Below are 16,274 nucleotides of genomic sequence, written 5' to 3' on the forward strand. Positions count from 1 at the left end.
ACACGAAGCATATTTAATCAAAACAACTGAAACGATTGTGTGGTAGTTTCAATAAGCTCAACGGTTTCTTATGCACAATTTTTGGGACCTTTAGGGCTAAGAAGTGTTACACGAAAAAAAAGAAACACTTTCATTTGCAATACAGAAATACATTTGTATGCTTCTATTTGCTTCACAACTATAGTACGTGCACAGAAAACATTTTTAACTGAACATGAGTACAATTTTACTGATGTTTTTGAGCTGAAGATTCAGTAATCCTTTCAGTAAAAAGAATGTTTACTGAATCGTTCAGTAATGCTCGGTGCTCACTAAAATGACAGCTCGTTAACTAAAATTACAATAAAGTTATTCTCATGTTACTGATTTTTCAGTAATTGATAGCGATTAAAAAATGACGAAATATGTCTTTAAATTGAGTACTTTATGGATGCGTAAAGATTGTCAGTCCCTCATTTCATGTTGATACATGGTTTTTGTTGTTTGATACAATTTTTATATTATATTTTGCCGCAATAAGTGAAGCTGGTTCAAAAAACGCTCACACACACCACGAATTTCAATGAGCACAGTGGATTGTAGCAAAGATGCTACACAAAAACACGGCTGCCTATTGTTACAAATTAATCTCGCAAGCCAAAATCTTATCTGAAATATTTCCAGGGTGTCTGTAAGCGCCTACCAAACCAATTTTTGCACATCACGAGCAAGTGGGTACCGCATTGTTTTGTTTTGAAGTTCTGACTGACTGGTCAATTTGACAGAATGAATAGCTGCATGTTCAGCAATTTTTTTTACTGATATCCGGTGAAACGACTAATTTGACACTTATTTTACTGGTTTTCAGTGAAATGCGTATTACTGAAACGCATTCAGGATTTTTTTGTCGAAAGTCAGTAAAAACATAACATTTATGCTGAAAACCGGTAGAATGTTCTATTACTGAACTTGCTCTGTATTTTTTTTTACTGAAACTAGATGAGAAAATTTGGTGTGTACATAATTATATCCCCCGAAAGGGGTTTTTATGGTCCGGCTGTGATAAAAAAAAACAAACAAACCAACTAAACTATAGTATGAACAAGTACAGCACCTACCACAACTATATGAACGGTCGGTTTTCACGATTTTCGGAAATTCCGTAAGAGATAGACAAAAACAGTGAATGTGTGAGTTGTGCAGAATACTATTTAACTTTTTTTTAAATTAAGGACATTTTTACATGAATTATGACGAAAAAACTAATTTATGGTCGTACCATAACTATAAAGAGACTTAGAAAAACAGATTTTTTGTGCTAACTTGCACATTTAAAAATATCTTCTAAGGTCTAAGAGAACATCGATGGTGATAGCAGGATAGTCAGTCCTACGTATGAGGGAACGGTCTATTCGGGGCTTGGAACCATGAAGGGCATGTTGCCATGTCGTACGAGTTAATGACTGTACTACCAGACCGGCCAATATATAGTTTTAGTACTACTGATCTATATATTGCCAAAGTGACTTTGTGAAGTGCCGTGCGAAAATGTAATTTCGTGTATCCTGTTTGGTCCTTTTCATTAAAGCCTTTGTAATCGAGCAAACTCAGAAACTACAATATTTTAAAAACCTGCTTTGCCAGGGTTGAAGCTTGCTTTTAAAACATTGAAAACTATTTCTAACACGTTACTACTTAACGTGAAGGAGCGATGCACGTTTTTTGGCTCCTCCGATCCCATTCTTGCTATGTGTCGCGAATTCAATGCTGTCTGTGATCGTTACGAACCTGACATGTCGCGAACTGCGTTTCTAAATTGTATTCGTTCTGTGCGTCCTTCTTCGACATGACAAGATTGTACTAATTTAAAACACTTGAAATTAAGACTGCTTCAAGGAGGCCACATATGTCTGTTGAATTTTAACAATAAATGAAATGAAATGAAAATGGATAACAAAATTACAAAAGTAGCAGGACTACTCATAATAATTTCTGATAATCAAACACTCCACTTCAGGACACTTTAAACCTTTAAAGGAAATGGCCTGAGTAATGAAATTCATGAGCTGTGGCAAGTTTTTCGACAGAAGATGGTAACTTTCTCAATGGTTGTGACCTGTGGTGTTTTTATAAGGTAATGTAGCTTCCATCAAAACCACAAAATAGTTTCATTAGTTTGACGCAGTAGTATGAGCGGATGAATTTGTTCCGCGATTTTGTCATTGTAAAGTTTTCAGTTATTTACACCTGTCTCACTTTCCTTTGAATCGTTATCCGGCTGTTATGGATCGTAATCAACTACATCTAAATCGTTTTCAACTATGCTTGAATCGTTTTCAGCAACGCCTGGATCGTTTTCTGCTACGGGGAGCTTTCACAATTCCAGTTAGTTTTTTGTATGGAGTTTGACAGTTTGGCAGTGCAATTTTCAGTCTAGATTATTCTAGCCACAAAGCTAAAATTAGATTCGAGTACCTGCTTGAAAACACGGTGTTGTTTACATTTACCCCAAGGTGCATTAAAGAGATCACGTGGTGGAATCTAGAATCAAAGTGTATGTAGTCCAGATGGTCTCATTTTTATTATAACCCATTTTGAACATCACTTTTTGGCAGAACAAGATCCAACGAGCTTTCTGGAGGCTTGACAAATACTCAATACACTCTTAAAATCTTCATTCAGAAGCAAAAGCGATAAAAATCAGCCTTCTAAATTCATACACCTTGAGATAAGTCCACCTGTATATTTTACTCACTTAGATAGCTGTTCGAAAACTGCTATACAATGCAAACAGCTGACAGGCTGAAACTTCAGCCTACGAACTTCAAACGGAAAGGGCCCCACGTTTGGATTTTGCAGTAACCGCGCAAATTTCGTTGTAGCGCACCGCTTATTCAGTGACTGCGGGATGCATTCACATCGCAAGAAATAATCAAGTAATTAATGCATTCAATTGTAAAGTCTAATTGGCTTTTTTTTTATTTGAGGCTTACTTCAAACGTAGCTGAAAGGGATCCAAACGTAGCTGAAAACGATTCAGACGTAGTTGACTACGATCCATTCCCATAGATTGCGATCCATAGCAACCGGATAAAAATTCAAAGGAAAGTGAGAACAGGTGTATCATAGAACAGCTAAAAATATGCTTTTGCGTGAACACCGCCAACACATCACTGTTAACTCGGAAATTGTTAATTCAATCAGTTGTCGTAAAAAAACCATTGCTTACATTCTCAAAAGTCAATTAAACCCTTATTGTAATATTCAAGATTTAAGTCAATTGTATGAGATTTTTAAGTTTTATTATTATTTAATTCTAGGCATTCGTATTGGTTACCAAATCAACCAATACGTTATATGAATGTAGACTCAGATATGTAAAAAAACCTCAATGATGATGAAACTTGTTAGATGAATTTAGTTAAATGATGATTTTGGCCAATTGTCATTAATTTTCTAAGATCTAAGATGCTGAACGGCACAGCTAAAAATGTATCCAATTAAACTAGTAGTTGCCACATTTATCAATATTGTTTAGTTCTGTCAAAACAGATAAAAAAGCTATTAATTGATAGTCAAAACATCATTATGATACTTGATCAATGAAGTCGCTGTGTTGCTTTTTTTTTTTGCTTAACCGTTTCCTTTTATCCATTAGCCATTTGCGATAAATATCTGTACTTTTGAGCTTTAAAACTTATCCACTGTAATGTGCATATGCAATGAACCATTGTTGTTTATCCTCTTAGCAGCTTTTACCCCATGCAGGGGGCTTGTAGGATTTCACTCACAAGTTCATGAGCGGCATGAGAGCGTGGCAACCCATAGTATTTAGCGAACTTATGACCAAATATTGAAAACCGTTGCAATAAACAGTGGTATATTCAAGCGCAGTCCCGTGATACTCTCATTAACTCGCACGGCTTAACAACATGCCCGTATTGGGTTCAAGTCTCATATGATTCGTATTCTGTAGCAAGGAAAGAATATGTGACTACGAGGTCAAATAAGTCACCTAAACTGGTGCAGGCCGGCATAGCCGTTTAGCTGGTTACGCCATATAACAAAAGATTAAATTAACATTCTACTGTTTTCGGATCCCAGTTTGTCTCTATAAAATAACCTCTTATACCAAACAAATTAAGATTGCTATTCGCATTCGGTCCCGAACCTTTTTGACCTCTGCTGTACTTGATAACTTATTGATAAATGCGTTTTAAGTTATTAATAGCCTTGTTTAATATGTGATTAGATCTAAACCATGTTTCTTATCACTAAGAACATAGCTATCGCTAACATGTTTTTTTTTACCAAACTCAATCCAGAAGGACTGTCGTTTCATACTAATATGGTAACACATTTACATCCATTTCTATTTATGCTATTTATTTTATTCCTAAATTTAAAAACAAAGTTTCTCGCTCAATACCAACCATATCCATATCTCGACAAGCGTACCCAGAAAACCTGAATAATCATGTTGAGAAGGCAAAGAGAAAATAAGTATAAGCTGTGTACAAAATGAAATATTTTTTTTAACTGTTACTGCCTTTAAATACAAACCATATGTATTCTTCAAATTACCTTTAAATACAAACCACATAATTTACAGTACCTTTAAATACAAACCACATATTTCACAGTATTACCTTGTTCAAGGTAACAAAACCCATAATTTTTGTTTGAATACAGGCTTCGCTGATCACCTCAATAGCTAACAATTGCACCTGTACATGATATCACACATTCAAAGGATTATTAACAACAAAGCTGAACAAAAACATTTATACCAATGGAGTATCATTCATTCTATTTAAAAAATATTTATATATTATATGAGTTAATATATTTATATTTATTTATATATTATTAATATATTTATATGAGTTAGAGTTATATTATTATAAATTCGTTAGAAATGGAAATTTTCAATTCAACTCATATTTCTACCGCTTTTCAGACGTTGCGGTACTTTGGACAGTTCCTTCCACCTATGAGAAATCTTTTTCATGCATCAATCTTCACAATCATGCATCGATGAGGACACTTTTCAGTTATGTTTCTGACATTGCTCATAGATTCAATAACTTTAAATTATGAATTATTCAATAAGTGTCTTGTTGTTCGCTCTCTCTCTTCGTTGATTATTCTCTGTGTCCGTTGAAGTGACGAACAACATAACACTCACTTTGAAGTTACCATGCTATTGTAACTTTTTCTGAGACCGTTTGGTATAGATTATGTAACACGCGTCCCAAATAGTCCAATGATCTATAATAATTGATTCTAATATCAAATGAGTTAACAATCATATCGGCTATTTGGGCAAGCTACGTGGTCTTTTTTCAAAAAAATGGAAATATCATGCGTCCAGCTTTCGGTTGCCACCACTGTATAGTCTTAAAATAAGTGACCAATCACATTTGTTATAAAAATAGTAATGTATTTTTTTTTTCAAATCGAATGAATGATACTGTATTGGAATAAAGGTTTGTGTTCAGCTTTGTTGTTAATAATCCTTTGAATGTATGATATGCATCAAAATTCTTTTGTTTTAGCTTTTTACATTTATGCTGCATCAGGTCTCATTTATTAATAATAATTGATGAGTACCTGTCGGAGTAATCGTTTCTCTTGAATGGAAATCCATTAGAAAACATGGTAAAGCACTGGCTAGAGTTTCACGGACAAGGTTATAACATCATCACTGGTTTTAAAATACTGTAGCCTGTGAAGGGAAGAGATGCGAGCAAACAAATAGAATGCAATCTTGCGGCGCCTGTTGCTTGACAACGTACAGCTCGACATCGATGATTAATGAATTGAATATTGTTGGAGCTTAATGTAGGACACTGTAAGGCTGTAAGTAGGTTTATTGGTGACGAAAGTGTTCATGCTAAAGTAGAATATGTGTGGTCATCTAAAGCCGGTGGATTTTGATTGTGGCTTACATATGTCGCTTTCTAAAATAAAACTTTTCTATATGAGAGCAGTTTCAGGTTGGGAGATAAATGATGTGTTGCAACTGTCAATGGCGAGATTTTTATGCATTTCTCGCAAATTTTCTTCCGTTATATTACTACCCCGTGATTCAATTCGGACCAAATTGGGAACAATTGATCCAGGTCTGGTACAATATCTTAATTTACGACATTTATTTAACACACTCCCCACATATTTTACTGAGTTTCCCCTTGTTTCGCTATTTTTCTCTCCGCAGATGGCGTAGCTTCGTATTCCAGTAGATCCATACAATCATATAATAATGGTATTAGGGTGTGTATAACAGGAAGAGATTCTAAAATCTACACAAATTTGAACATCCTTTCAACAGTGCAATCAAAATGGACGAGATTGAAACATGTCAATCCTCTTTTTAGCGGGTGGTTATGAAGGAATTGTAGAATAAAGTAAGGTCGGATCATATTTTCCCAAGCATATGTATCAATTTTACATTTTACGGTTAATTGATAAGTTACGAATCAGTTTATGTCGTTTGGTAATCTCGAATATTTTTGTTTAAACATTTTTATACTACCAAATAGTCACAACGTACAAATCCAATCGTGTTAAAATCATTCATGTCAAACGTATGCTTACTATAACGATTCAATGTGCAACGTCGATAGCAGTCCAAGCGTGAAAAACGATAATTTAAAAACTCGCTGAAATATTTTGTTTAAATGAGAGTTCATGTGCACATGTTAACGTAACAGGTGTTTTTTTATGAGAAAAAATAAAAACATTAGAAACCATGGTAATGCCTCCGTCGCGTTTACATCTTTGTATTAAGATGTTATTTGTTTATTTTTTTAATTTTTAGCTATGGACCTACTTCAAGCGTAATGCATCACTCCTCTAAAAAGAAGAACATATCACAGCATCGGACGAAAGCATTTTATTGCAAGGTAACATAAAATGCTTTCACATTGAACACTATCAAAGTTTACAGGTTTTCTTCTTCTTCTTCTATTTGGCGTAACGTTACAGGCTTTAAGAATTTTAAAATTCTTTCAGAAAAATTAAAATACATAATTCGTGGGTGCAAATGGTTATGTATCTGAGCCTCAATATTATATACATTCTAGACATCCCTTATGCCGAATATTGTTATATACTATAGACTCATACATGTGCATTTATGGGTACTGCATCCGCATTAGGATTAGGGTAATCATCGGTGCTACCCAGGGCGAAGGGGAAAATATCATTCTATTCGGTGCTTGCCTACGTTTTCCTACGATTATTCTTGTTGCAGAATGTACCCTTCGGAGAGTCCAAGTGAACGTGAGAGCAAAGGATGCACACACATTTATTGTATTTATTTTCTGCCAGTCGTGTGTTGTGTTAGGTCGTGTGCCACTGGATTTTATTGCCCTAGACGCGAAAAGCCGGACAAAACGTAAAGGTAGAGAATTCGATGACAAAAATCAACTGCCACGCCGATGTAACATTCATTCGTCACTGAATATCGTATGTGATAAGATCAAATAGTTGAATCAACAGACAAGTTTTGAAAATTCTTGTGAAAGTGAGTGAGAATATAACGTTATAATCGGAAAGCATGGCAGCAGCACATTCGGTCTACAATGAGTATCAATCCAGCTATTATAACTCGTGTTACAACTATTCTCAACGTGGGCCAGAGCAGTTTATTCCAAATTATTATCAAAAAGCACTTCAATATGGTGACAGTAATATGAGTATACCACAATCGCAACTCTTGCAAAACTCACAATACGCGCAGCAGTCACAACAGGAAATTCAAAACATATCATCCATATCGTCTTCAGCTTATGGATATTCGGCTACGGCGCAATATAACCATGATGAGCAATTTAGCTCGAATTCGTTACATACTAGACATCACCAATTAGAAAATTATGGAAATCAGTTTGATAGTTATTACGGCTATCCGTATCAAACCACTGCCCATTATAGTTTGTGTGGAGCACAAGAACATCTCGAAGAATACCTTTACAAACCAACTGAAGTCGAACGCTCTAATGTGGAAAAAAGGTCTTGCGAGAAGAGTTGTGAGACCATCAAACCACCTGCCATGAAAAGAAAGATCAGTGAGAAAGAAACAAACGATAATGAAAAAGATTCTCCAGCACTAAGAGCACTGCTAACTAATCCAGCCAAAAAACTAAAGTACAACCCTCATTATGCTCATTCCATGACGAACGAATCTAGTCGTCGCATCGAAGCTACGTTCGGATATAATAATGGCTTTCTTTCGCCTGCTGCAAGTGACCGCATTGTTCCTGACATTGTACCATTATCACCCAACAAAACCGATGATAGCATTGATAGCTTGTTGGATAATTCGTCCAAGCAAGATATAGTAACGATGCAATGTGTGGACTATACGTTAAATAGTCTGCGCCAAATTACGGCCACACCAAAGTATGATGGCGTTAGCACTCCACCCCTTTCTCCAAAGAATATGGAAAGTGCAATCTCATCTCAAGGAGTAGAGAGTAATTCTTGGACCCAAAATAGCGATCATGAAGGTATGTTAGATGTTAGATGAATAAAAAGGATGATCTCCAACTAACTTTTCCCTTTCCTTCCACAGATCATCCTAAAGAATCATCTAAACGCACTCGACAGTCTTATTCCCGTCACCAAACGATAGAATTGGAAAAGGAGTTCCATTTCAATCGGTATCTTAATCGGAGACGTCGTATCGAAATTGCTAGCATGTTGAAGCTCACCGAAAGGCAAATCAAGATTTGGTTCCAAAATCGCCGCATGAAGGCAAAAAAGGATAATTCAGCATCGGCCAATACACCAGATCTGACATATGATGGTGAAATACCACAGCAATCTTTAGAATCTATCGTAGCAGTTCAGTCACAACATCATACTGCGTCTGATTCGCAACCATTGTCGATGAATACGTCGGCTAGTACTGTTACTCAACAGGTAGGCCGTCATTGTGATCAGCAAATGATGGACGGCTGGTCGTATCCTCATTCACACTACTCACATAACCAGTATTATTACATGCAAAATTATTCTAATTATTCGCAACATAATTTTCAAACTGCGGGTCCTATTTCTAGTGGCCTATACAACGGGCATCATCCACATCAAACAATTGCAACTTACATTTCATCTCCGAGTCTTACATGAGAAATCAACGAAAAACCATGTAATATAATGTTGCTCAAGAAACTTATGTTGTGAGGAATTAGTTGTAGTCCTAGAGCTTAATTAAATGTGATAATAATTGTAGCACAAAATCTGTAATTATTAAATAAAAATAGGAAGAAATAATCACTCTCTTTTTCAAAAGTACGATTCTACACGCGTTGAATTTAACATGATTAGAAATCTTTGTGCAATTCACCCTAAAAGGCACACTTTCTAGCCACATTCTACTAGAAACACAGCTGTCATAGGGCGAAGTTTTTTTTTCAGTTTTGGTAAAGTGTATTTTACTCATATTCTCGCTTTACTCGACGCGAGTATCAATAACTGTGAGCTGTGTGGCATAGAGGAAGCTTGCAAACTATATGTCTTTTCAAAGAACCAACGTGTGAAGCAAAATGCTCACCATATGTGTTTTTGGATATTCACCTTTGCATTGCATCTATAGAAGGAAAAAGATAAAAGAGAATAGGAAACTATACGAGGGGACAATCATTTCCCTCAGCGGTTGTGGGATGCTATGAAGTGTATCCTATGAACGGTGTACAGAAAGAAAAGTCTCATGCAGTTTCAACGTTCGGCAGGGGTGGCGTTTGACGGAGACAGTTATGTACTGCCACAGGCGTTTGAATTGAATTAACAACAGGCGAGTAAAATATGCCACAGTGACAGCTTAGGACGCGATAATCGCCTCACAGTTAGCACAGCAAGGGCGTTTTGGAAGTTAAAACAGTGCATAAGTAGTCACGAAAGGCGGATGTACGGGCTTAGAAGTTAATCCGATCGAATTACCTGTTGAATAAAATCACTTCTACGAATGGTTGCAATTTTGGCAAGTGTAATGTTGATGTAAAAATAAACAGGGCAATTGCATGAAATACAAACACGACGTGTCAATTCCATATCAGGTGGATTAAATGTAAATAAGATACATAGTGTTCTTAGAATTCATTTGGTTGCTTAACTAATATTATTCTGATAATTTCGATTTTTAAGAAGACTATTATCATCATCGTTTTTCTTGGAATATGCGAACGTTAGAGTGCTATACATAATTAAATTGTAGTTCCGCCAAAGACGAACATGTATTTGGTTCGGACCATAAAACGTTTATGTAGCGTGACAGTCGCCACATAATTTTAATCATGACATATTTTTTTATTTGCTGTGGCCCGAAATACTTTTGAATGTTTTTGTTGCGATTTTTAGCTGGTTTGACCGAAGGGAAGTCATTACAACATTGTTTTTTATTAAGATATGTTTTGCATATGTCTTTCCTGCTGCATATGTATGTGCTATGATCGTTAGCTGTATTAGAGTATATGGTTGGTTTATTTTTTAGCCGGGTTGTTTTTGATCCTGTAAACTGATTAATGATTTTTTTGTGTTGCTTTGTGGCATCACATTATGAAATGGAATTTTATAACAAATAATAATAAAATACGTAGAAGGTGATAGATTATTCATAAATTGCTCAGTTAATATCAACATATTATCTAAACGTAGTGACTAAGTCAAACGCCATACGTCTTAAAAATGCGCTGATTACGATTTTTTTAGTTTTGACGCCGATCATCCAGAATGAATGAAACTGAGGGAAATGCGAAAAAGTACTGACATAAATTAATGCTATGGATTGGAGATAGTGTATTATTGAAAGCTCCTGGCGATAATTTAACGTAGCATTGAATAGATAAAGTTTTTGTAAAATAATAATATGTTGCTTAGAGACAAAATGTTCTTTTGATGTTTGTTGTAAAAAATAGTAATAAACAAAAACTAAAATTACATAATCATATTAAAAACATAACATAAACTTTAAACAAAACATCATCATTGAAACCATTTTTGCTTTTCAATAGATAGTTGGTTACAGTGTGGTAATCATCATGTGTTTTTGTTTTATTTTGGAGAAAAAAACAAAATATACTTGGCGCATGAGCAATTCTCAAAATTTTGTTTCCTTTAAATTATAACAACTCCGATATTTTTTTAAATATTTTACAAATACAGAAGGCATTGACCATACATTGCTTTACCTGTTGTAAAAATAAAAATTTTCTGGTGCTTTCCGTTTATATGGGGATGGGAATAGATTGAGTATCGTTCTCACTCTGTAAAACTTTAAAATGTTGTACAGGCACACGAACGATGAAGCTCGATGGTGTTCCAGCGATAGTTTTATTAGTTTACACTCGTGATGATGCCAATAAAATCCGCTCATACCCGTTGTCTGATCCTTCGCCTTTTTCTACTTTATCAAGGGAACGATTCAGGCTTCCCTGTGGTTCGCTGAGCAAAGATTTAATACTTAAGGTACAATAGGTAGGACAAGCGCTTCTCTATTTACCGATACGTCATATTTGCTACAACGGTAAGGCATCCAGCCAGATCAGACCTATTTATAAAGGATCTAATCATAAAAATTAAAATATTTGAAAATATACACCAGTAAACAATATTTCATTTGGGACTTTTGGGCACGAGCTTTGATGGTGGCAAACATTTCCATGAGTCATATTAACCTTAGACACTCTGAGAACCGTTTTGAAAATTTAGGAGGTTTATGATAAAATATGCCTAATAAAGTGATAAAATAATCCGTCAAGAAGACTTCTTGTTTGATTTTCTCATTCTCTTCCTTTCTAAGGGGTTTGTACAAAATAAGATGGTAGTTGATGTTAAATTTGACTAAAGATATTCTTATAATATAGCTTTCTAAACTACAAATCAAATATAGCTTAATGATTTTGTTATATGCTTAAATCTACATTCTGAATCGTCTTTAAAATACAAGGCGATACCATTCCATACCATTCGCAATAAAAAGTGCGATTTTTCTTAGCCGAACAAGATTGGAGATTTGGAGGTTTGGAGCAAGATCATTGACTCACCAGGAGTTTAAGCTCAGTGAAAATACTCTATGGATCGTTGACATTTGCATCTCAAGACTTGTGTTTATTCTATCGAAATTTATCATCAGCCATACTTTCTATCCATGAGTAAAATCTTACATAGATGGAAATCAATCAAAGGTAAACTATCATTTTTAAAAGGTGTATGATTTCTACCAAACATGTCGATGCTTTACGCGCACGCAGTGTGTGATTCTTTATTTGTTTATTAGTTTGTTCAAAACAAATTAAAAGTTACAAAGCAAACATTTCCAAACTGTCCTTGTTAGATCCGCCCAGACTTCCCGCTAGGTGGGATCACTATTCTAAACGTATAGGCCTGTGGGTAAAGATGCACACGACTCTATATACTCGCACATTCTATCATCGGATGGTCACACGACCGGTATCTTGCCTGCTCTCAAAAATAATGACTGAATTTACAGTATCAGATAGAGGCCGAGCCACGAGACGAAAACAGGATCTCTCAAGGTCACTGAACTATCGACACCGTTTTCTACGCACGACGAATTTATTGCCGTGACCTTGTAGTTGTGGATATATATATACTGTATAGCAATCCGAGCACTGGAATGTAGCCGTCAAAATGGCATCAGCAGGATATTTCACCTTTTGCCTCCTTTCATCAATGTATACTTTAACAGTAGTGGGTGATGACGTACAACCGTGCCATACCCTCGGAAGGATAATAATGTTAATGATTTTTTCCTTGAGCCAAGCGTCCACAACGGAAACAAATTGCTGCCACACGAATGGCAGCATCTTCCGTAGGGCCTTGAGCTCAGTAAATATTAGTAGAAGTGTGTCTTGTTGATAGATATTTTGTTGTATGTGTGAACCATAACATATGTTGCAAATCATTTAATGAAACAAATACGACTTTGTTGAAGCTTGAAATCGAAATAATCCTGCATTGATAAATAGAAAACTTATTTTAAAATACATTTAACAATTCGTAAAATTTCATTTTGTGAAACTATCTTTTTCATTTTTCATTTATTCAGTTTAATAGACCTTATTGATCCTTTCGAATACATTTACACACTAAGTCTCAACCTAAAGACAGCGATAAAAACACACAAGAAGCTAGCATGCATGACGAAGGAGCTCAGTACGCAACAATTCTTTTTGAAATGTACAACAAGCAGCAATCAATTCACGACACATGACATAAAAAGAATTGTGGTGGCCTGAACTTGACTGGCGGTCGCCAATGACGATCAGATCCTGTGTTCGACGAGTTAGAGCAGTAGCGTAAAGGTAGATTCAAACGAGCAGAGTAGGGTAATCAATGCAAGAGCAGAGAAGATCCACAATGATCTTAGACGTCGCATTTTAATTCACGTGGGAATAAGTGTTGAATTGAAAAGATTAAAAGTTAGCAATATGGAACGATCTCTCAACAACAAAAATAATAATTAAAATCTTCTTCTTTTTCTTCTATTTGGTATAACATCATGTCTGCGTTATCATGTCTTCCTATATAGGCTTTCGAGACTTATTTAGTATTACGCAACCAAATAGTTATTCCTTGTTACTGGAGGAATCCATATGAGGCTTGAACCCATGACAGGCATAGTATTGATTCGCATGAATTAACCACTGTACCATGACCACCCACAAGTCTTCGTTCGTTGACTCCAAAACAGTTAAAATATTTGTACAACAAGTTTTTTTTAAATTTGTATGCTATTCTAACCTTACTACTTGCAAACTATACATGATCTGGAGACATGGCTTGAATATCCGACGTTGTACGAAACATAATTGTGGGGCTTATTCTATTATTTTACTTTATTCGATTCGAGTCGAGATTGCTCGATTGCTATTTGAAATATGCTTTTTGTCTTAGAAGTCCGGAAGAAAATGTCAATCGAGACGAACATCGAAAATTGCAGTATGCGTCAACTCACAAAACCAATTATTAAAGTACCCCTTTTGAAGCATTTCCCGCTAGGGGTTTGATATCGAGAAGAGCTGGCTTGAATTGAAAGCCACGTGGAAGCTTTCATGGGTAAAACTCTACTACTTGACACATTTATATGGACACCTCGAAACCGCTTTCAGAAGCACGGAAGGTTAGTTATAACGTAAAACTATTTTTCCTTCGTAATATTCACCTCGACGTCGAGACATCTCGATTGCGAGAATAGAATAAGCCTGTATGTTATAAAAATAGAGCATTGGTTTACAATCTAGCTTGCATATTTTTCTTATAATGAAGGATATAAATGTGACGAAAGACACTTTTTTTTATTGAAGTCGCTTTTGTGTTTGCTGTGAAAATGTAATTCTCGGTATGTTGCAGAATTTTGTGAGCCTTATGTTTACCAGACTTTATCATATGCATTTTGCGCTCTACAATGCGCTCTCCCCTTTTTCTATTCGTTGCTATGATGATTGTGCCTATATTTGTTCATCTTTTTCTATTGGCGTTGAATTTGGAGAAATGTATTTTTAATGGGGGTACAATATACAGGTGAGCTTAAAGTTCGTCTCGTCAAGTGATATTGATAATCAGTTTTGTCAGGTCGAGGAACGCTTTTACACTTAACAGTTTCACTAACATAACAACAAACCATCTACGAGCGGCGATTAAAATCTAGTTTTTTACATTCTTCTAACATCATAATCAGTTCAGGACAGTTCTAGAACATGACTTTCAATAGTTTAGGACGACACAATCCAATGCAATTGCACGGCGTTCAACAATATTCAATAACATTTCTATCGGCCTCAGCACAATTTTTCGATCGAAAAAATTCGATAGGCGCTCACGTAAAACTGACAGTATAACTAATTCTTTCATACTCCTACATGAATACGATTCCCTTCGAATTCAGTATTTAGTGTAGGCAAATCATTTTTTTATATTTTATAAATGACTTTTTTTATCACCCATAATAATGAAAAAGAACCAACACATTTACCAACTTGCTTTTGCATAATGTTTTTCAAAAACATCAACCTTGATTAATGGCATTTTTCTGATAGTCGATAATTTGCACCGCTCAATGCATCACGGATTTTTCCCCATACAAAGCGGAATGATCGATTTTTTGTAGCATTGTTCATTTTGCTCGTGAGTGTCATGGTATACCAGTTTTCAAAAAGACCAGTAAAATGAACACCTTGGTGACGAAATGAGTGTCAAATGACATCAAAATGACAGCATTATCTATCGAAAAATTGTGCTGAGGCTTTTCTACAGTGTAGTTGTCAAATCGTTCGAGAAAAGTCCACCTGTATATCATACTCACTCGGGTTTTTTTTATATTATTATGGTCAAGTAACCATGTTTAGTAAACTTTAAACGTTAAATGGTGGTATGCCTCGCGATAATTGTAATAATCATACTTGAAATAATGAAATAAAAAGGTTTATCTACGGTTAGAGAAGCGCAGACATGAAAACAGACAAGCGTGGAATAGAAAACGACGATATTGGCCATCTAAGACTAAAAAAGCAAAGAAATGTATCTAAATCAGTAAGTAAATACTGAGTAAATAAAAAATAAAAATTGAAAGATTTAAGTAATAGGGTCACAAAGAATCCCAGATATCTCTTCCTATTAATGAATAAAAGTTTCAAACTTTCTGCTGGTCAGTAGAGTAAGTAACGACGACGGAAAAATATAAAAATGAAGTAAAAACACAAGTTTTCAATGAACCAAAAATGATACAGCAAAAATGCCTTTACATCGTAATTTGTATTTAATTGCAACTTTCCTAAAGGTTCTAAAAATAGAAAAGGCCAATTATTATACAAATGACCCAAATTAATAGCAATTTAAGCATTCAAGTTGACCTTAAAATGACTTTTGATCAGCTTTGAAATTATTTAGGATATTGTTCTAGTTTGCAATTTAATATTGTATACAGATATAGAGATGTATACAGATGTATACAGATTTTTCTACTTATTTTTTATATTTTCTATTTATTTATTTATCTGCTTGTCTCCTTTACTGTTTTGATATACATATTTTTTTTCTATTTGTTCTCCTTTTGACCAGTAATTGTAAGTTTTAGCAAGGAACGTTGGATTCCCTAGTTTAGAACCCTGGCAAAAGTGCCACCTTGCGGTTTAAACTAGAAGCTTGAACAGAGTTCCTTGTTTTAGACGTGTTGCGTTCCAGTGATTCGAGCAGATTTCTCACTATAGCGAGATACATATTCACATATGGACATCATGATACAGGTTCGGGTCTATGAATATGTT

General features: G+C 35.2%; 1 protein-coding gene across 1 annotated transcript; it reads left to right on the forward strand.

Annotated features, from left to right (window-relative positions):
* Window positions 1-6,908: 6,908 nt before the first annotated feature.
* LOC11175794 (segmentation protein fushi tarazu) lies at window positions 6,909-9,120 on the forward strand. The gene is made up of 2 exons (XM_061651337.1): window positions 6,909-8,495; window positions 8,561-9,120. The coding sequence occupies exons 1-2, from the start codon at window positions 7,544-7,546 to the stop codon at window positions 9,118-9,120; spliced, it is 1,512 nt and encodes a 503-aa protein (XP_061507321.1). The 5' UTR covers window positions 6,909-7,543.
* The last annotated feature ends 7,154 nt before the right edge of the window (window positions 9,121-16,274 follow it).

Source organism: Anopheles gambiae, chromosome 2, assembly GCF_943734735.2.
Source record: "Anopheles gambiae chromosome 2, idAnoGambNW_F1_1, whole genome shotgun sequence".
NCBI classification, from domain to species: domain Eukaryota; kingdom Metazoa; phylum Arthropoda; class Insecta; order Diptera; family Culicidae; genus Anopheles; species Anopheles gambiae.

Excerpts from the sequence above, each read along its gene's own strand:
- LOC11175794 (XM_061651337.1), top strand. The coding sequence starts at position 7,544 with ATGGCAGCAGCACATTCGGTCTACAATGAGTATCAATCCAGCTATTAT. Across the intron at positions 8,496-8,560 it reads CCAAAATAGCGATCATGAAG|ATCATCCTAAAGAATCATCT; the intron begins GTATGTTAGATG and ends TTCCTTCCACAG.